The 22,879-nt window shown below is 37.2% G+C and overlaps 1 protein-coding gene across 1 annotated transcript in view; it reads left to right on the top strand.

Moving 5' to 3' along the window:
* Nucleotides 1–6,524: 6,524 nt before the first annotated feature.
* Nucleotides 6,525–22,879, top strand: part of SEMA3E (semaphorin 3E) — a 131,367-nt gene continuing 115,012 nt past the window's right edge. The window contains exon 1 of the mRNA XM_066550950.1: nt 6,525–6,961. Coding sequence (XP_066407047.1) covers nt 6,847–6,961 — 115 coding nt within the window. The 5' untranslated portion in view covers nt 6,525–6,846. The remainder of the gene's footprint in view (nt 6,962–22,879) is intronic.

Raw genomic sequence — 22,879 nt, 5'->3', positions numbered from 1 at the left:
GTGTGCTGAAGCTGAATACAGACAGCTCACTTCCAAGCACACCCTCTGTTAAAAGCCAAAAGAATTTCTTTAGATTTATTCCTTCTTTCCCTCAGGTTTTGGACCCACGTTGCTGTCACAAGAAATCTAATACATTCCTAAAAGCAGATTATGTCCCACTGCTGCAAATGCCACAGCATATACCAGCTCTCTGTGTTTGGGATCTGTCATGGCATATGTCTTCCACTACTAGGAGTAAAAATGCAAATTAAGTGTAGCCCAGAACTTGAGTCCAGAAGTGATGATGTCATCACCTTGCTCAAATAGGAATGTGGAATCTTTTAGTGGGCAATAAAAGTGGTATTGATTTTTAAATATTCTGCATCAAAATGTATTTGTAGCACTAAAACCTGCAACTGATTTGTAGTAAAAATGGTTAATTTTTCAACAAATGCTTTTCATTTCACCTTAGGATGATAATTGCACTAAATGATGGTCACAGGCTTCAGACAGAAAATGTGTAGTTTATAATTTTGCACGTCTGATCATGGAAAGAAAGATATTGTCTACAACTGTCTCCAACAATGGCCAAATCACTTATTCTCTGCACAGAAATTAATAGGTAGGAACTGAGGCCACTAAATGGCACCTTTAAACCATTAAAAATCATCCTTTCTTAACTAGTTATTTGTTTGTTGTTTTGTCTCATTTTCAAATAATGAAGCATCAAGAAGAAATCAACTGGAAACAAAATCATGTAAAGGGAGAACTAAATGGTATTCACATTGATAATTTGGGTTAAAAAAGGGCATCATTAATCTTTAATAAAATATATCCCTCACTTTGAGTTAATAGGAAATATCTGATAGATATAACTACTTTATATTAGACTTTTGACCATTACATATTTATTTCCTGCTCAGTGATCAGGATAGGAAATATTTCAGGCCACATTTCATCTTCAACAAACAGCTAACTGCTTCATTTATATTTTTTCTTTTGAGAGACTTCAGTAATTATTTGGTAGCAAAAATGTCATCAAAAATACATTCCTCTCGAGAAATCAGTAATTTGATTTTCATCCATAACTAACCATACAGATTGCTGTGACCCATGTACTAATGGTAAGTCAGGCACATGGAGTTGATTTCAGGAATAAGATACACTGATATGCCTGGTTTTTAGTCCAAGATATAAAGAAATCAGTTAAGAGGTCTAAATTTGAAGAAAGAAAAGTTTATTCCTGTTTTTTATAAGTTAGACAAAATACCCAATCTATGTCCCAAGCAGTATTTTTACTCCTAGTAGTGACATTCACCTGTAATTACACGTAGAAACGATGTTACTGCAAACAATAATGTTCCAAGGACAGTCTGTTTCTATATTTACCTGCCAAAACCCTGTCCTTCTGGAATTGAGGAATGTAATTTAATTGAGACTCTTTTTCTTCTTCCAGAGCATTAATTTATCATGTAATTTTGTGGCTGTTTTGAAGTACAGGTTCATGTTCAGTCAATCTCTTTTGCTTAATGAATATTTTCTAAATTTTATCTTGGATCAAAGAGAATGCACTGCATATAAAACAAGAGAAATAACACTTCCCTGTCCTGGAGACATCTCATACAAACACTTCTATTTTCACACAGGGTTAGGCTCCAACTCCTGATGACAAAAGCAAAGACTCAAAATACTTCTAGTCTGAAAATTCCACAGAGGACCAAGTCCTATTATTATTTACTGTCATTTCCTTGTTACAAGCAAGATCTGGCAGCATTCTTCTGCTATCAGTTAGCATATCCTCCTGAGAGTCAGTGGTCAGTGGGGTCATTGAAGTGGTGGCTCTGCTCCTTTTTTCTTGAGAGAGATTCCAGAAGATATTATTGAGTGATTACTCACCTGTAGGATCAGCTTTTCTGCTTTTTTGTTGTGTCTTGCCAGCACTCTTAACAAATGTGTCCATGGAGTTTTTAGGGGTTTGCTGGGAGTTAGGATGCTGCAGTACCTGACACAGTTTGGTGCAACCATTTCTCCCAGTGCAGCTCACATGAGGGAGTCAGTGGCCAGTTTGTAACAGAGACTGGAGCAAACATCAATTCCCCCCTCAAAGGCAGAGATAAGGCAGAGGTAACAGTTACATGATGTATTATAGACCTTTCCTTCAAATCCTACATCTGTTGTAAGAAATTTTTATGACAGAATTTAAAAGTCAATGTGTCAATGTGAACTGCAATGCCCAGTGGACAAAGTGTCATAAAAAGATTTACAGGTGAAGAACTGTAAAATAAGTTATTTAAATCTTTTTGTATTAAATAAATGGAGATATCATTACCTGTGTGCTACATCTACTGCAGGTACTGTACTGATGCATACACAGGTACCATTAACTTTGGTGAAAGCCACACAGCTCTTTTTGGGGTTGCTCACCTTCCTTAGATCTGCAGCCACAGTCAGACAGAGACAGAAAAAAGAGAGAATTCCTTCTTTGGTTCAGTGTATTGTCATCAGAAGAAATATGCAGTTTTGGAAATTTTAAACCTGGTTTCTAGTTATGGCAGATGTTGGACCACCCCAGCTTTAAATTTTCTAAACATTTCATTTTGCTTTATGGTTATAATGCAATTTGTTACTAGTACTAGTAGCTGCAGATCTACTTATTTATGTCATGCTCCTGCGTTTACATTTCATTCTATCAGTTAAACCAGTTCACACAATATGTCAGAAGTATTTTGTGTTAGAGTTCTTAGATTTACAGGCTCAACAATTTCATTACCATTGCTCTGGATCTGCAGCAGCTGTAGCAAATCAAACTATGGCTCACAGACTTCACATGGCAACTCACAATTAATTTGTAGTTCTTTTAATGGACTCTTACTGTACATAAAGACTGCATATGCACACAGCAACCTTTTTTTTCCCCTTTTAAAAAACTCATCATCTTCCTCTTTAGGAGAGTGTAATTATAGGCATTCTACACTGGCAATCAAGTACAGGGTTTGCATTTGAATTTTCAAATACTCTTTACTTACAGGCATGTTTGCAGGCATTTTTTAACTTATCTGTCAGCATTTACTTAAGTGGCAATTATACTACTGAAACAAACTCAGGTTTGACAGAGATCTGTTGCATTTGCCTTATTAAACAGAAAATAAGGAGCAAACCCACCTTGTTTATTCTTCAGAGATCCTTGTACTGTACTACATGAAGGTTCCATAGCCCTGGGGCTTTGTGTTTGTACTGATCTAAGACTGAATCCTAATATTTGAACATCTGTGTTGCCATCCTTCTACCCTCTATTTAAAACTGTAGAGGAAAAACTCTAACTCCTTGGGGCAGGACTGTGTACCTATTAAATTGAAAAGATGCTGAGGTATAGAGCTTGACTGCCTTGCCTGAGGGCACGCATTTCTCTTGGGTTGAAATTGTGTGTACCTCTCCACCACTTGCTTTGCCACAAATCTTGTTGTGTAAGGGTGCAAGGGCTTGCAATCCTCACACAGCAATTTGTGAACTATAAAGAGAGGATTCACGCTGTGAGAACACAAACGGGGAAAAAAATCTATCTTCTGCATGTACCTGTATGTGAATCTTCCTTTTCTATTGTCAGTTTACTTTGAGTGCAGGCATCTTTCCTCATGCCCAGCAGCCATTTCCAGATTTCTTGCTGACAGCCAAAGCCTGAACACCGAGCAGCAGCTCCAGCTTCTGCCTCCCTGCCTTTGCCCCAGCCCTTCCCTCGGCAGGCAGGGAAGGAGCCTGAGGCACCCACGCAGCCCACCCTGCTTGAGAATCAGATTTCAGACAAAAAAAGCTTTGTCCTTGGGCACAAATATGAAAATCAGCTTGTTTGGGTATTTCTGACTCCTCTGGAGCTCCAGCCCTGGGTCACGTTGTGTTTGTGGAGAGCCAAGGAGTTGTGTAATGGCTGGGATATGTGAGGCTGGAAATGCAAGTGAGTGCATGCAAGCTCAGGTTGCTGGGGGAATTGCCCTTATTTGTATGCATGTATTTGTTTGAATAGACCTGCTGCACCCCACATCTTATCTAAACACAAAACAAGGCCCGTAGCTTCTAGCAGCTCCCTTGTGCTCCCTCCTCCAACTCCCTTTCCCCTGCTGGAAAATTAAAACAGAACTTTAAACGTTGGAGAAATTGTTTTGGATTTGCCACTCTAACCTTTTTGGTATCATCTCAGGATAACCAAAGTGTACCTATTCAGTCTGTTAAGCCTCTCAGATGCCAGCTGAAGCCCAGGAAAAGTAAAAAATAGCACCATATAGCAGCTTGGAGGGGAGTTCTAGAGAGAGACAAGATTTAAGATATTGCACTAATATTTGCTTTACTCACTGAATATGGTTTTAGCTTTCATAGTGTGAGCTCACATTTGGATTTTTGTGTACTTTTTGAAAGTACATTTCATAATTAAAATAAAGTATTACATTTTCCACAACAAGATCTTTCAAAGAAAAAAATTCCTTTTGGACTACTTCAGAATCAGAAATGCTTACATTTTGTAAATTTATGATGACAGAGAATGAGGCTTTGAGAAATGTCTTAATTGTATGTTTGTGGGGTGGTTTCGGTTTTCTATTTTCTTTTAGGAAAGATGCAAATATTTCAATAAAAACTCTCAGTATCACAACCAAAGGGGAGTCTCCAGTAACCTTACCAGGCACCAGATGATGCTGCTTTCCAGCAGCTCTCAGGGGCCACAGGCAGAACACCTGTATGGCCTCAGCAGCACAGAAAGGTGCCAGCAATAGCAATCCCATCAGGTGGAGACAAACTCATCCCTGCTGAGGGCTGTGCTTGCAGGCAGAGCCTGCATTGCCTTCTCCACTGACAGCATCTCCAGTACTCATGCTGAGCTACTTCCAGACAGCTGGCACATCAGCATAAAATCCATTGCAACCTGCAATTGTGTGCAAGAATTGGAGCAAATAGCTGTGTGGGATTTAGCTGGTGCTCCCCAGGTTCAAGTGCTGCTGGCACAGCTTCCAGCTGATTCAAAGCAAGCCCAGGGATGTGTACATGACCTGCTCCTGGAGAACTAACAGGTACACATGACCTGCTCCCTGCTCCTGATTATACAGCAGCCTCCAGGAGTCCTTGGGCATTCTGAGGATTTACTTCTGTCCTTTCACCACAGCTGCATATTTTTTTTTTCCTCTGTCCTAGTAGTTCACATATTTTATTCTTCTTGAACAGATCTGTCCTCTCCCATCCATGTATCCTACTATTACATTTATTAGCATTTCATTATATTATTGTTCTGGGTTCTTTTCAGTTTGCTGGCATACAGACATGTCTTATTTAATCTTTCTCTCCAGATATAATTATCTCTGGTTGACTACCAATTTTTTTTGAGTGCATTATTGTCAAATGCATATATTAGTTTTCATTTTCCTTTCTTTGTGATTCTTTTTCTGTAAAAAACAATGAGAAGTATAAAGACTTAACACGACTTTAATGCTTCATCCTATTAAAATAGTGCAATTGTTAATGTCTAAAATGCACCTTGCATAATCCTAAATGATTATATGCATGAGATCTTAATTACAGAGAACTTTATTCCTTAATTAATGTATTCCAGACATCTGTAGTTTTGATGTATAAAAACCTAGTTCTTGCCATGGGTATATTTTAAGTCACACATGCAAAAAAAGAGATGAAGTTTTCTGGTACTTGTTAGCAGTGTAAGAGGTAGCTGCTTGGCACTTTTAAATCTGATGCTGTTAATCATTACAGTGCTTTGATCAGGCTTTTTTATTTTTTTAAATACTGGCCAATCCTACAGGCATCTATTCAGATAAACAATTTTACTGACATATATAGATGACCTCAGGTTCCAGAGTCAGAGACATTTAAAATGTAAACGGAAGAAGCTACTGTGTAAAAGCACATGAGGGGGAAAAAAATGTAAAAAGCAAATCGTTTTTCTTTAAAGTGAGAAAGTGTATACAGTTAGACTCTTTTTACCCTGATCCACTTAGGAGCATGCTGTTTAACGACACTAAGTGATAATGTTCTTAAATGGTTAATGCAAGGGTTGATCCTCCTCTAAGACTGAGCTGGGAACAAAAGCTGAAATGACTTTTTGAAAGGGAGCGACAGGAGGAATTCTGACCCTTCTCCTGGCGTTTTACAACGTGAAACCACAAAGCAATTGAGGAATCAGTGCACGGCACGTGGATTAAAACGCTTCCTAGAAGCAGCTAGGACTGTGCATTGCCTAAACCCTCCCTGAACTTTCCCAGTGAATACAGCAGCCTGACAGCCCGGCTTCCTGCTGGGTGGATCCTGCAACTCCAGGAGGGAATGGCACTTCTTGTTTTTAATTAGCAAAGGTGAAAGGTGAATTAAAACTAGCTGTTTGGCAAGTCAGAGCAAGGGGCTGAGTTCTGAGGAGCACCAAGGAGGAGGGTGCTTTCTCCTTTTTTTCCGTGTTGTTTTTTTTTTTTTTTTCCTCCTCTCCCTCCCTCCTTCTCTGAATGAATTGCCTTGCAGGAGGGACTGAAAATACAGCTTCTTCCTGAATCCACTGGCAGAGTTACTAAAGACAGCTCAAGACACAACACTGCAGAGTAACGCCTCGGAATGTCCTTGCACTTCATAAACAATTGTCCTAGGGAGGGAATATTTTTACATGACATTTGCACAGCTTGACAAATGGCTAGCTGAGGCTGTGTGCTGCTCTGATGAACGTTGAATTTCCCACAGAGACACCCCACAAACTGACCAAAGAGAGAGAGAGAGAGAGATCAAACTGCACTGGCAAAGTGGAAGTTGGAGCCTTAAAAACACCCCAGCAAAACAACAAACAAGCAGCAGCAGTTCAGTGAAGAGAACAAGAAATTAATCTTGGGCAGGATGGCATCTGCTCAGGACCTTCTGATGCTGGCGCTGTATGGCTTGTTACTCGCGCTACCGGCTGGATGTCACACAGCAGATACCAGGCAGCCGAGGTTACGTCTGTCACACAAAGGTAGGTCAGTGTGTCAGGCTTTTAAAGACTTGGTACTCTGCAAGTTCATTGCCTTCACTGAATGCATTGCATCGGGATTAAATTATGGTCTTTTGATAGAGTAAAGTGTTCCCGTTCAGAAGTCATGTGAATTGTTTCCTTGTGCTAAGCTTCACCCTAGATTAAGTTTACTGAATTCTGGAAGACTTAAGGCACTTGCAGTGATGATTTTAGACTACTGAAATGTTCTTCTACCTGAAAGTGTGTTAGATTTGCATGTCATTCTCTCTTACTCTCCATGCTGTAAGAAGGCTGTCAGGTCTCTTATTAAGAGGGAAAGAAATGGAGAAGATAACCTGAAATTATTGCTGAATAAATGTGCATCATGTAACCCTTGAACAATTAAATGTCTGTTTTGCTTTTAGAATTCTATCTGTCTACAAATATAGCTAAGGCAAAAGGACTGAATTCCTGTGCAACCATATGATTCATTTTCTAAACTAGCAAGTGTCATCACACTATAATTAAAATGAGTACCTGCCAATGTAAGTCTGCTTGCTGTTTAACTGAGTTACCCAAAGGAAAAATGTTATTTTTTCTGACATATTTATATAGAATACTTAGAACTTTTATTTTTGCTTAAAATTATTTAAGTCTCAGTTACCTGGAGGCTGAACCATTCTTCCTTAGCTCCTTCAGTGTCTCTGTTCTGGATTGCATGTGATTTAAACTCTTCCCTATGATTTGGGTTTAATCCTGTATATATATAAAAAATACCTGTGTGTGCATAGCCATGGCATTTCAGTTCTCTGCAGCAGGACATAGATTTGTAGATTATATACTTAGACAGGTATGAGAGATGGTCATTGCAATAGGAGAAAGAAATGTAATTGTCCAAGATAAAGTGATGATTGGCCAATCAGTAATGTTTGGATATTACCTCTTAGGCACAGATGAAAACAAAATGCTTTTTTGCTGACATAGGTGGGAATGAGCAAATTCCAATTTACTCAAGAACATTTCAATGGTTATGCAAGTGATAACTAAGCTGCATCAGTGTGAAGTACATTAGAATACCTATTTTAGGAATGGCTAAGTTTTAAGAATTAGCAGCATCTAGAGATCCATGTGTATACAGCTTTACTCCTAACAAGGTTTAATTGTGTTTTATATAGCAAGCTAAATTACCAATTATAAGGAAGGGAGAAGCTGAATAGGATAATTGGTCTGAAAGTCTTGCTAGAAAGCTATAAGAAATGGGGCTTGCTTTTATAGGGCCATGAAATGTTTTACAGAAAGAAGTATTTTTCATGGAAAGCTGTCTTGTAAGTAAACAATTAATTGCTCTGAATGAAATAAATTATATGACCCCTTTTAGCATATAAACCACTTTTCTTTTAACCTATAGTTCACAGTACAGTAGGAATGAGTGCCAAATGCTGATTGTATAATCCTTTCACATCTCTTACTGTTGAAAATGTGCATTTAAATATTGATTTATTTCTAGATGTAACTGCTAGGGCTCTAATTGTTACTGACATTTGTTTGCTTCTGATGGGGTAAGGGGGATGAGAAAAGCACAGTAAATGAGACAAATAGACCAAGTGTTAGGTTGGTTAAGTACTTTGGCTTAGCTGAACATTTTGGCAAGCTCCCCACTATGGTGCTGTGACTATTAACTGCTTCTCTGCTCACTTGTAGTAGTAATTGCTTTCCAATGGTTGGAACTAGTGCACATTTCACTGCATCCTACTTCTCTTTTCAGCAGTGAGCCAGTAATTTGGCCATAACACATCATAACTCTGATATGTTCAAAGAGATCTTAAAACATCTATTTCTCAAAGAGGGCCAAACCTTTCCTGCCTGATGGCAGTTCCCTCAGATCCAACAACACAGAAAGATCCGTCCTCATAAATTCCCTACCATGGTCACACACATCACCATGTTATATTTCACCTTGTACAACACCCTATCACAGTTTTTACCCTTAGGAAATGAGACTGATTTTACAAGCAGCATTGCAGCCAGGGAGTGCCTGACCCCATATCCCCAGGCAAGGGTTGGAAATGGCATACCTGCCTGCCACCCTGGGAACAGCTACTGCAGCCCTCCCAGCCAGAAGAATGTAGCGACCAAGCACGAAGACAATGAGCAAATGTCACTGCTGTCCTCACTAATCAAACAGGAGCAGCAGGAGGGACCCTCATCTGAATTGCATTTGCTCCAGAGAAAGGCTGCTGAGGGTACCAGAGAGCTTGGGGAAGTTAAAAAGATGTGGTTGTGCACCCTCTGTATGAAGGTGCTTCAGCCTGTCCTGTGAGTTGCTGTTGTGGCACAGAGGATGAAGCCCCATATGTGCAAATTTTCAGTGTGGAGTAGCTGCAGCCTCAAATAAAAATTCACTGCAAAGAGCCTGCAACATGGAAGTCAGCAGGCCTGCTGGCTGCCTCCCTTTGGAACTGCAGATGTTGGTGGCTAATTGGGATTCAGGCCCTTGCAAGATAGGTCAGTGCTGAGTGGCATGTTAAGAGTTTCTATGATGAGTATGATGAGGTTATGGACAGCAGATTATTTTGGGGTTTGTTTTTTGGTTTTTTTTGGTTTTTCTTTTTTTGGTTTTTTTTTTGGTTGTTGTTATGGAAGACTATTTAAAACCAGTCCATTTTAAAGTCTTGTCTCCTTTCAGTCAAGAGAACACTTGCACGAATTAGTGTCCTTTGATTTTTACCAGTTCACAAATTATCTCTTTAAATCCCTTTTAAAGTGGTGCTCAGTGAAAGTGAGTTCCTGGTCTGAGAGTGAAGGGGAACCTTTTGCTCTCCCAGCAAACCAGACCTTCACCTGCAGTGCACACGTCTCCAAACCCACAGCAACAAGACCAGGTCCTAACCCTTGCAGAGGGGTCACCTGATGGATAGGAATACCACAATCCCCCTGCCGATTAAGGGATATATTGTGCAACCCCTGTTTGACTCCTTGGCCATTTACTCTGCTTCAGTGGGAGTTAATGAAAGTCCTGCATTCATGAACTACTGTTAAACCTGTCAAGTCAATGCAAACTGTAATGGTGATTTTTGCTAAGGCAGGTGATGGTCTTAATTCACAGTAAACTCAAATCTGAGTTTTGCCATTTCTTTATCAGATGTGACTTGATCCTATAACCACCTAGCAGTCGTTTTATGGTTCTAACTTAATTTGTATTAAGTTATGTTTATATCCAGAACTTGAAGGTGTTTTCCTCAAACCATCATCTTGTGTGCATTAGGAAGTTTATATTGCAATCAGTACCACTTGTGGTATTAGTGTTATGATTGCACTAAAGATCAGTGTTTGAAGATGACCAACCAAGATCTGTGTACTCCAATAGCTTCATTTTGATTTGTAGTGATAAACATGTGTTACAGCATGTCAATATTACAGAGAAATAGATTTCTGCATTATTAAGTTGTAGGTTGACAACTTCATTTAAAAATCATTAGCTCATTTTACATACAGTACAGACTCTGGCTAATGAGGTGTTAATGGGAAGCCAAGCTTCAGCCCCTGTTCTTTATAGGCTGCTGGTTAAATTCTTTCCCAGTATCCCACAGTTTGAGTTCTTGCAATGGGAAATATATAATTAAGGTGAAATCAGCACACACTGTGTGTTAAAAAGAAACTATTTACATTACAGATTGAAATGGATTGGGTTTCCAGAGGACAGGAGGGATATATTTTTATAAGCCTAACAGAGCTACACTGGAAGCATGTGGGCCTGAAAGGCACATGAAGGACATAATTGTCCAATTCAAGCATTATGCATGGTTTTATTTGTATTTCTAATTGGTTTGGGATGGGGTTTTTTTCCTAATTCATAATTATGGTAAAGAACAAAGGTAATACAGTATGAAAATGAGATGTTGAGCCTTTAGAGTGGTCTGCGCAGTTCTCTTGCAGTGATGGGGTCTGGTGCAGTTACATGCAGCAATTGCACATCTTGAGGGATCTGTTTTCTGTTTTACCCACTACATTCTCCTGAGTGGCTTGAGGGGTTTTGGCATTACCTGACCTCAGGCTGTGCAGCTATGCACTGGACACTGCTCTTGTCTGGAAAAAGTGTGATTAAGAAGCAGCTGTGCCTGCCTTACCCATTGAAATATGTCTTTTTTACCTGTTGTTGAAACTGCTTGCAACTTTCTACAGTAGAATCAAGCTGCAGCAGGCAGAAGGAGCAGACTGAACTTAGAAGCAAATCATCTGGGTTAAAAAAATGTATTCTCCAAGCACAAATATTTCAAATAGTAACATACTGCTAAGGAAGGGAGAGATGAAATATTGCAGACAAAAACTGATACTCTCCATGTTCATAGTCAGATTTTAATATGTAAAATGTGTAATATAAAATGTTTAATGTAGAAGAATTTAGGTTTTTTTAAGGGCTGACTAGTCATCCTGGAGGGCTTCTGAGGTCTGTTACAGCAGAAAAAATGTTTCATTGCCATTTGCAGGAACTGCAGTTTCAGCACACCTACTTTAACTTCCCTGATATTTGCAATTTAGAATTTATTGTAATTGAGACTAAGAGTTTCACCATGTTTATCCATGATATCTTACTCTGTTCTCTAGCTAGAGGGCAGTAAAATTTACTCAGGGGCTAACAACTACACTGAGTAACAAAAATGTAGGGAATATTGAGACAGTCATTTCTGAATTCTAAAGTAGGCAAATATGTTTCATAAAAGTATAGTATTTCAATTAGTAATCAATTAGTAATCATCACAAATCATGGCTAATTAATGACTAGCCACATAACCCAAAGCTGAATCATGACTGGTTCAATTTCATACATGAAAATGTTTTCTATTTCTAACAGCTTGCACTGGTTTTGAATGACTAGGAAAGAGCAGTTTTCCTACCAAAGCAAATTCAAATTCAATAAAGATGTTAATTCATGCTTGATATAAATCACCTTGACTTTTGTACCAAGATAAGGAACTGACTTGTGGTCTTTGTTTATGTATAGTCCAGAGAGGTCTAGGTACAAAAAAAAGTAGAGGATATCATATATGTATTCACACATACACATAGATACATATAAATACATATGTACATGTAAAATATGTGTGTGTGTGTATATAACAGATTGAAGTTTTTGTATTTCTTACATTGAATTAAAGAGCAGCAAAATTCCAAGGTTTTAGAACCTAATGGTTTTTATTATGGCTCCACACATAAATGTGCTTGGGTATAAGGGCTGATAACCAGAATTACAAGTGTTTGGAAAAAACAACTGACAAGTAATATTTTATAATTCTTGAGGCCACAGAGAACTCAATGTCAGCTTAGAAATATCTTAGGCAAAGATGCACAAGCATCCCTAGGCCACTTATGAGGCAGACAGGAGAGCTTTTGCACCTCCTCCCACCGGATAGGCAACTGATTGTCTACCAACATTTAGGACAAGATTTAGGTTTATTATCTATCCATATCACAAGGGGTGACTGCTAGGAAGTTCTGGAGTGGCTACAAGTAATCTTAGAGTGCCTTGCTCACTGAGACAGGAATTTTTTGGCAGAGAATTTATGCTAGTTCCTTTCATAACTGCATTTTGTTGACAAAGGTTGCTGTAAGCATTGCTGTAGCAGAGCTCCGAGGCGATGAGTGCCACGCCAGGGATGCAAGGAGCAGACGGTTTGCAGCCTAACATCTATCACTTTCCTGTTCCTGCTTTAAAGAACTATCTGAAGGTGCAAAATCAGAATATCCTGCATGTTGCTGCTTCTCTGCAGCTAACTCCGTGCTTTCAAAGTGATAACACCATCTGCTATTTTAAACTCTTCATCAGATATCGTACTCATCATTATTTCACTGAAAGCAGGCGTTATATTTTGCTTAAATGAAAAGAGGATTAATGCTATTTACATGATTTACAGGATGGTGTGCAAGGGTGAGCATCTGTGTTAGGCCTTTTGAGAAACTTTTGATCAATAAGTATGCTAAAAGTGTACAGTGGAAATTTATATATTATTAAAACTCCTGCCTTGGTTTTCTTCTTATAGCCAGGCAAATGTGATGAAGTTATAGCATGCAGACGGTGTAATTACAAAAATCATCATTTCTTGAAGAAATTCATAGCCTGTAGGAATAAAGATTCCCTTTGTTTTACAGGGAAAAAAGCCCTCTTGAGTATACTATCTAAAATGTTTTGTGTTGGTTAGTTAATGTTTGGCATTTATTTAAATCAGTTAAGGATTCAGAATTAAACATGAAAGAGCGTGTTGAAAAAGAATGAAAATATTGCATTATAAAAATATGCAGTACTTTAGCCATAACTTCAAGCTCCTCTTAAGAAAGGACTTAAATAATTTTGAAGAAACAATATTTGAGAAGTTTAAAAATAAACTCCATCTTTAAATTGGTGAAAAATTTGAATTGTCATCACCAAGATTCAGTTTGAGGAACTGACTCTACTGAGCCTACTGTATATATTAAAACAAAGGAAACCATCATGTTTCTCTCAGAGCACAATTTTAAAACCAATGTATTTATCTCACATTGACAAATTCCATTTTTGCCTTGGTCTTGGTTCTTCTGATCACCCTCAAGGCTACAAATTCTTATTTTGGAAGAGAGATTTCTCCTTGTTAACGACTTCAATTGAAAGCTGACTTCAATGTGCTTTTCCTCTAAGCATTTTCTTAGTTTAAGCTATAAATTGAAATGCTTTCACTCATGCTGCATCCCTTTGGCAAACTATTTTATAGCAGTCTAAAGACTATTTTTTTCCCCTTTCAAAACAATGTAAAGCAGGACTGTACCATTATGTATTCAGTTTTTTCTTACCCTGTGATGATTTTCATACTTATAAAAATCACTCAAGCAAAAGTATTTTAAGATAAATTTTGTTTGGTGGGTTTTTTTCATTTTTTAAGATGCAATGTTACAAACAGAAGGAGTGGTTTCTCTGATTTGTCTCAGGGGTTCTTTGTGGCATTTTGATGCTAGACCTCTTCAAGGGGTTTGTAAACTGCAGCCCATTACAATCAAGCATCCAAATGCACTGTTTAGCTGCGCTGCTCTTGGTGAATGTATAATCTTAGTGATGAATCTTTGTTCCTCTTCTAGTCTACTCATTCTTATTTTACCTGAAATTTAGAGGACCTCCAGAATGAAATGGCATGCCAAAGGTTCCTTTTACAGTTTCTGTGCAAGTATGTACAGGAGGTCTGCAACCACAAAGTTGTCAAAGGGATGCCTGCCAAACATCTTGGCCCTGGCATGACACCCAGCCTGTGTGTGCAGCCAATAGCTGCAAAACTTGATTCACTCATGTAGCTGCAAAATAATTTCTGATGAAATAAAAGTCGAATCTCATCTTTAAATTACTTTTTATTAGTCTCAGGTGAAAGCAGAGAATTGGCAGTTGTTTATGTCATGTCTTTCTACCCTGTCTCGCTGGAGTATACCTGGTGTGCTTTATTGCCTCTTCTGTCAATCAGAATCTGCTCAACTCTCATTAAAAGTCAACAAGAGTCCTCCAGTTACATGTAATGATCTGAGATTTGTTGCTGAATGCAGTGTTGTGTTTCAGACTGAAACTTCATTTGCCCTGTGGAAGTGCCAACCTTTTCCCTCGTAAACTCCAGAAGAACAGAACCAATTCTGTGTACCAGGAAGCAGCAGTAATCCATCACGTTGTCTTTGCTTTTCCATGGGGAAACACAGTGCCATAGCACCCTCTGTAACTCACCTGCCTGCAACTGATTGCTTCTTGGTACTTAGACCTCCAGTATCAAGGAAAGGATTAAAAACTGGTTTTGTCAACTTCTGCACATTACAAAGTCAATGTAAAAGAAACCTTCTAATGGTCAAATGGCAACGCCTAGTTTGACATATACATGTAACATTCAAAAATTATATTACCATTCTTGGTTGAATTTTCATATCGGAAGTTCCTAATTGTGAAGGAAACTTTCTAGTCAAGGAAGATTATATGAGAAGCATGAGACTTGTCTGCTTTGTGGGATCTATTGCAATATAGTTCAAAAGATCTTTATGAATATTTAACGTGAAAAAATAGAAAAAAATTAAAGGCCAAAAATTTCATTAATGAAAAATAAAAAACCCACCAACATAAACTCAACCAAAAAATGTTTAGTAGCCAAAAATGGGAGAAAGACAAAAATATCACTGTCAGCTTCTCCTATCCCTTTGGCCTGAGCAAAAGATGTTCATTATTTATAAGAATTTGATGACAGGCAATATACAGTACTCTTCAGACTGTGATTTGGCAGGAATAGATATGAAAAATGTTGTTTATGGTCCTTGTGAAATCATGTTGCTAGCATTTTTATACATCTGTAATGAAGAATTTCAGGTTTTAGGAGATTTGCTTGTTGAGCATTTGCAGTTTATCTTCTCTATTTTTTTTAAATCCCCAAAAATATATTTATATGCAAACATAAATTCTCAACCTGCGCTAGACTCCTCTAATATGATGATGGGTCTTTTTTCCCCCCCCCCCAAAAATAATTCTCTAAACCAAGGGACCAGTGCTTGGAAGATAGGCATTCAGTGAAAGAAGATTTAACTCCTCTTCACATCCTTAATGTGTCTGTTCTCTACTTCTGTGTTTATTTTCATCTAAAGGATTCCTGACTTCATACTGTGAAGCAATTGAAGCTTCTGTGGGGAGTCAGACAATGGTGTTTTTACTGTTGCTAAGTTTGCTTTATAAGCTCTTTCTTACAACACATTTGTTTAATAGGCCTAGTAAAGTGGTGAATGCAGCTGTAAATATATCTTTTATTTGTGGATGTGCAATAAACATCACAAGGATTTTGGTCTTTTCTTATTCTGATCTTCCTGACACTGGTGAAAGGAAATAGTAGAAAATGAATGAAAAGTGCCTTAAACTGATTGCAGAAAACAACAGACCCCACATACCTAAGGGTTAGTACCTTGTTTCTCTTCTAACAGATGGTTTCTCCCAGCAGTGTTACTAAAACTTAATAATAGCAAAATAATAGGTTTTTTGATGTGAGGGAACTATTCCAGATAGCACTATTCACTGGGGTCATCGCTGAAGGTCATTTTTCATCCAGAAAGCTAAAGGTTAGCAAGTGTTGCTCAATTCCATGAGCTTCTGCAACTCTTTATTTATGATTAAGCTAAGTGCTCTCCTGTGGGTGTGTGGTAAAAGCCAAGAGTAAAGGTAAATAAACCCATTCCTTTATATATTAAATATTTCATCCTAGTTGATTGAGAATCGTATGATGCAAAGCTTGAAAGTATGTGCTGTCTGGGAGCCCAGAAAGACATAAACTGTCTTGGAGATCTTGTTCTTATTAGTGTTGTTGCTGAGAAAATGTCTTGTCTTTACATGCCTGTGTTTACATGCAGTAAGTTATTATTCTCTCTTCTCTGCTTATCTTAGGCATGGCCATGTCCTCCTGCATATTTTCAGGTTACACAAGCATCTGGGATAGCAGTCATTTCTAAACACACTACTGAGAAGGTGTTAAAGTATTCAGCAGGTTCAGCACTTATTATAGCTCATAACCAGCCTGTAAACAGTCCCAAGCACTTCACTGATTCCATAGTATTCCTTGTTGAATGACTGCAGCTTCTGTGGTTTAACACTCAAGCTCTGCAGTGGGCTATTTCATTTCTAGAAGAATTGAGTTTTTGTAAATAAAATGCTTCACATTTAGAAGTCAGTAAAGAAGTGTTTCTCCAACAATGGCTCTGAATGCAGTATACTGTCTTTAAATTGTGCTGCTATATATGAAACCTTTATTACAAAACCAGAATAATTAATACAAAAATTGAACCGAGACCTTATTTCACTAATTACAATAGCAAACCTCCAGAAAGCTTTTGTGACTACAAAGTTGACAGGATATTCCTGTCTCCTGACCTTACTCTCTGAAAGAGTGATTCATTTGGTCATTGTATTTCACCTGAAGTTGTATTTCTGTCTCTCTTGAGTTTTGAGGGAAAATAGTGATCAGCTTAAAACAGAGTCCTTATATTTCAATAAAAGTAAGTAAGATGAATTTGGAAAGAATGTCTGATGACAGGTCTAGCATGTTACCCTTTGTCTGAGAATGACTTACTGCAGAGTTTACAAGCTGCAGTATTATTGCCTTGATAAACTATAAGTAAAGATATTATTCTTAAGTAGTGTGACTTTGATCTAATAATGGTCTGGAAGAAGAGGATGGATGTGTAGTCATTTGAGCAGTGACCTGAGCAGTGTAAGTTGCTTCCAGAGCTGCTGGACACAATTGTCTCTGGACCACAGTAATGACTGATGTGCTCTGCACCTGCTTCCATGCAAAATATGCTGATTTAGATTAAGCATGGCATGCTTAGGTTAAGCAGCTTTCAGAACAGTTTAAACCAAATTGATGTACTTTTGTATGAAATAGGTGAGCCACTCACAGCTGTCTGCCATAGCTCAGCTACTCCTTAGCAAAGAAGCAGTAAAAAACTGCTGGAGGTTAGATACAAGCTAAGTTATTTCCACTGCACACAAAGTGGCATTAAAGACTGTATCCTGAAGCTTTGGTTCTATAAGTATTTGATCTTATGTGTGTACTTTTAATTATACAAATTGTTTCTTTGATTGAAAGTTAAGTTGGGGTGTGTTTGCAAGATCAAAATCTGCGGCATGGATTCTTTGAGGCCATCCCTGTAGTGTGATCCATTAAGATCAACGACAAAACTTGTTCTATTTTGCCCATACCTCACGCATTACAAAGCAACTTTAAACTTTGAAAATTCTGATTTATGTGTACAATTTAACTTTCTATTTTTTTCTTAAGTTGAACACTTATGGAAAATCTTGAGAATTGTAACTTACTGTCCTCCCTTGTCATAAGGAAAATGGTATTTCCAGAAGATGCTTCTTTGAGGCTTTTATAGAGCACTGTAATATGTGTGGGTACATGTCATTTAGAATTGTGGAATAAATTTTACAAGTGCTGTATGTGGTCTCTGTAATTTTCTTGACATGGAACAACCCTTACTTTCTTAGAAAATGTAACAAGTTACTTCATAATATCAGGCTAATAGTTTTCTTTTTCTTTTTTTGTGGCTTCACATTTACTGCTTTAATGTGTAATAGTACTAAAATCCTTGAGCTGTAAAATTAGATGTCTGGGCTGTTGAAAACTTGTACTTCTAATTTAAGAGTAAAACAAAACAAAGAAATTGCAGCATGGAGATTTGAAAATAAGAATAACTAGTGTTTGTGCATTCTTGTGAAACAGTTCCTGAAGTGTGCTGTGAATTTGATAGCAGCATAGAAATGCCTTACCTCGAGATTGTTGAAAGGTAACAGAGATATTGACATTTCCTGATATCTGATACCAGTTCCTGGGAGTGTTGCATGACCCATGAGGAAAATCTGAGAGTTAAACTTGTCATGTCTTAGCATGTTTTAGATTTTAAATGGTGTATACTATAAATTAACATGCAGAAAGTAGGTTTCTAACCTATGATGAAAAGGTCCTCCAGAGATTTCTGAATTAGTCATACATTATATGCAGGACTGCAGCCTGGCTTCAGCCTTGTTGGAGTGGTTTGGCCTCTGCATTCAGCTGTTCACAACATGGTGATAAGTTTCTACAGGTGTTGATTTCTGTGTGAATTTTGTCTCAGTGGTTTTGTTTTGTTGTAAGTGTTTGGTCCTTCAGTCTTCAAGGTCTGCTCTTGCCAGGCATTTTAATTTTGATGGCAGAGGTTAGCTGCTACAGCATCCACCTGAGCACCATAATTGTGGCTGCAAACACATCACAGTAGCTCAGGGAGAGAGCACGTTTCTGTTGGCATCTCGAGTCCTGCAGCTGGTTTCACAGGAATTGTAACAGTGCTGATACTGCTTACTCACTACAGAGTTGTTTACAGACTTTTGAAAGTGTGTTTGAGAGCACTTGAGTGTGAAGGTAGATCCTGAGAGCAGGTTCCATAATTGCATTTTAAAGTTGTGCTGATCTTAATGCTGTTTATTGGACAAGACTTGCTTTTAACCCATCAGTTCCTAACCTAAACAGATACTGATTTTCAATCCTTAAAAAGACCTCCCACCTGCTGAAAATATAGAAGATGAACCTAAATAAAGACCTCACAACTGATGGTTGGTGTCTGTCTTGGATGGTGAAATCCAGAGATCTGATATGATGCTTATAGAAGTTATAGTACCTATGAAACTTGTCTTTAAACCAAATATTTTTATAATTAAGCTATTTATTTTTTGGAAAATCAAGGCCTTTTATTTCACTGAGAGGTTTTTTGGTTGGGTTTATTCGATCACCAATAATGTGTGATCACCAATTAGATTTAAGAAATATGGATTCATTTGAATTTTCATGGAAAACTTTCAGCAAGCTCCTGTGATACATTTAAGTCTTGCTAAACCTCATAATTTGCTTCCCAGTAGAATTATACAACCTACATGGAGACTAAAACTTCCTTCTAACTACCTATTGTTTTATCTCATGAGACTGAAATACCTTGGAGCAGTGTGGCACTGGCAATAAGGCATATGAACAAAGACATGCCTCAGTAGCAGGCTATCATTAAAGAAGATAAACTTGGAAAATGAAGGACGTATTCTATACTCCCATATCCTTATGTCACATTTGCCTTGGGTTTTTTTTTCTGTTCTTTCCTCTACTGAAGTACTCTGAGACATTATTTTCTTTATTATTAGCTTTTAAAATATCTTCACTTCTTATTAAATCACTTAATTCTTCCAAAGTCATACTCACTTTTCCTCATCCCTAGTGTTTTCCTATTGCAGGTATAAGGGTATCCCAAGTACTGAGGTCTCCCTTATAGCAACTATATCCCTCTCATGGAACCTTCTGCAGTATTTCTTCAACTCTTTTTATTTATTAAACACTTATTTGGCTCTCTAGGTGGGCCAAAAACAGCAGAGGTATGATTGTTTCTGCATGGACTTCTTGACCAGTTAGTTTGCATGTGCTAATTACAGTTAATTGTCTTGCTCATTGTATTACTTATCTAATGATTTTGTTCTCACTCTTTTCCCACAAAATTTAAAACTGGTCAGTGGGATCTCATGCATCATAGGGAACAAGAATTGTGTCACCAATTGGCAGAGTGCTCCAGGGCACCTGATTTTCTAAGGACATTAGATCACAAGGCAATGAAATAATTTTTACTGTGATAAATGATTCCTCTCTTTTGGTCCTTCCAAACTAATAATTCTGTAGAGAAGTCAGATAACTACGGACATTTCAATGGCAACATAATTATCTTTTCCAATAGTTCCTGTAGAAATTTCAGTCTCCTGTGTTACAGGTAGCTGTTCATGTGAAATCTACATGATATCTAATAATGATTTACCCTGAAGGTATTTTCTTATTTAATGAATTTAAGGCACTAAATCTGTATTCTTAAGGATTAGGAGAATTAAAATTAATAAAAACATGGGGATTTGTTTTGAAGTTTTTTGGCAGTGAATTGAAGACAGTGAAATAATTGAGTACTTGGAAGCTATTTTCTGTTCTACTCCTTGCTTTCAAATGGGTTAGAATTATTATCCTAGCCCTTTCCTCTAGGATTTTGATATGCTTTTATTCCCAGGGGGTCCTGGGGATGTACATACATACATGTAGAGATTTCTGGAGCACGAATATTAAAGCCAGGAGCCAAGGAATGATGGAGGTGTCCCAGATCAATATAATGCTAAAGGAAAAGAACATTTGGAAAACAAATACCACATAAATTCTAAATGACTGAAAGATGAAGGTCCTCACAAGATAAACATTTGCATTGGATGTTTGGAGAAGACCATATAACCGAGGTAGTGAGATGGGGCTTCATCTACCCTAAATAACACCCACTATATCAGTACTGGCAATCTTTTCCCAAAAGACTTCCTAACATGAAAATTTCAAGAAAAGAGGGATCAGGCTGGCAGTTGAAAAGTGCATTAGACAAGCAGGCTAAAAAACTAATCTATGAGTATCTGAGCACATTCTGCTTTAGGAGTAATTAAAAAAAGCATTCTGTATTTACCTTGTATTATCTTAAATGGTGTCATTCTCAGCTCAGACTGATAAACTAGTAATAAATTGTTATATGATTTCCTAACAAGCAAGTTTTTTTATCTGTAAACTCCAAATTTTTTAAGTGAAGCATTTTATTTAAAGTGCTTTGAGATACTAAGTTAGATAAATTAACCTTTTTCCTTGTATTGATTGTGCTGTAAATGCATTCCAAAAATTCTAGTGTGCTGATGAAGCCAAATTTTTCCTTAAGCTGCTGCCATTTGTTCTTTTGTAATGTTTATCTAGATGCTGTTAATTAACTTCAATTTTGTGGATAGTTTAGGAATGTTAAAACAAGCCTTGTCCTATCTCAGTTGTCAGAAACAGTAGCAATGCTTTGAAAACGTAAATGGCTGTTGTCTTTCAATTTTAGACTCCACAATAATGCTTAGTTTTGTTCACAGATAAGTATTTAATTCAGAAATATGAACTGATTTAGTGATGACTGCCATTTTAATAAATTGAGATGCAACATTTTTCTTTGAAGTCCAAGGTTTTGAAATTAGAGGTTCTTAAGAATAAGTCATAGTTTTTGAAAATTGTAGTGCTCAGCATTGCATAAAATTCTTTGAAACAATATCTTTTCAATGTTTCAAATATTGAAAAAAATGGACAGTAAATTGAAAGAGCTTTGCACTTATTTCTGGAAATATTACATGCTTTTCTGGAAAATCTCATCTGCCATTATAAGAGATCCCATGCTGGCAAAATTCCTTTTTTTTTTGGATGAATATGAATAAGTACTAAAAACTTAACACATTTTCAGTGACTTTCAATGATGCTTTTTCTCTAGGACAGAGATTTATGATCATTACTTGAAACAAGTATGTCTTAAGAAAAGGGTATTTCATTAAATTATTGTGATGAAGAACAAAGCCAATGTTCAGTTGCTCATTTCTTCTAAAGTAGCATTGGTCACATGGATCCTTCTGTAGACAACTTCCCTGGTTTGGGGTTTTTTACAGATTCTTCAGATTTGATGTCAACTTTGCAATTCACATATGCAGAGAAGAGTTTCCCGTGGTTTAACAAATCATATGGCATCCAAGTGCACATTTCCAGCTTGCTGAAAATATAAATTAAACTAACTTCACAGAATTGTTGTTAATTCAGGGCTAAAATTACTTGATTCAGAGGCATTCATGCTAACTTTTTACCTCATCATAATTTGGTCAAGTATCAAGTCCTCCTCAGTTCACGTTCACAGCTGATTCTCTTCTGTTGGCCTCAATGGGCTGTTTTGTTTCTTTTGAAAAGGTTTCTGCCTAATGCAAAAAAAAGAGTCCAAGACTCTTTTTGCTTTGCTAGTGGAGTTTTTAAAATTAATTTTCCTGATTCTTAAAGGTCCAGAAATAGTTATGATTAGTATCATGTGTTTATGCAGCTTCCAGCTAGTAATACAAGGATTTAAGTTAACTTTATATTATATGGGTCCAGTTATTTTCGGTATAAGTTTCATTTTTGTTTTGGTTTTAACTGTCTTCTGAAATGTCATATCTTAGGTTAATTTTTTTTAATGTTATTTTATATTATTGCTGCTCTAAGAGAACTAAATTTAATTCTGGTTTGATCACAGTTACTGAATATCTCAAGTATAATTTTTTTTTCTATTTTTGATTAAAACTTCTTTTTATATGTTCCAAAACAAGCCATTCCAACAAGGAATCATTTAACATACAAAATAGAATTTCTTTAGATGTTTTCTTTATTATGCCAGATAATTAACAAAAGAGATGTTCAAGATATATTTTAATGTAATATTACTCTTTTCTGTATCATCACTAATCTTGGCCAAGACCATGCCTTTAGCATTCTCTCCAGTAGAATACCTTTAGTAGTACCATATCTTTATGGCTCTCTCTGTGTACTCTACATT

This window comes from Molothrus aeneus, chromosome 5 (assembly GCF_037042795.1).
Source record: "Molothrus aeneus isolate 106 chromosome 5, BPBGC_Maene_1.0, whole genome shotgun sequence".
Taxonomy (NCBI): Eukaryota; Metazoa; Chordata; class Aves; order Passeriformes; family Icteridae; genus Molothrus; species Molothrus aeneus.
This window is presented reverse-complemented; position numbering and strand designations above follow the sequence as displayed.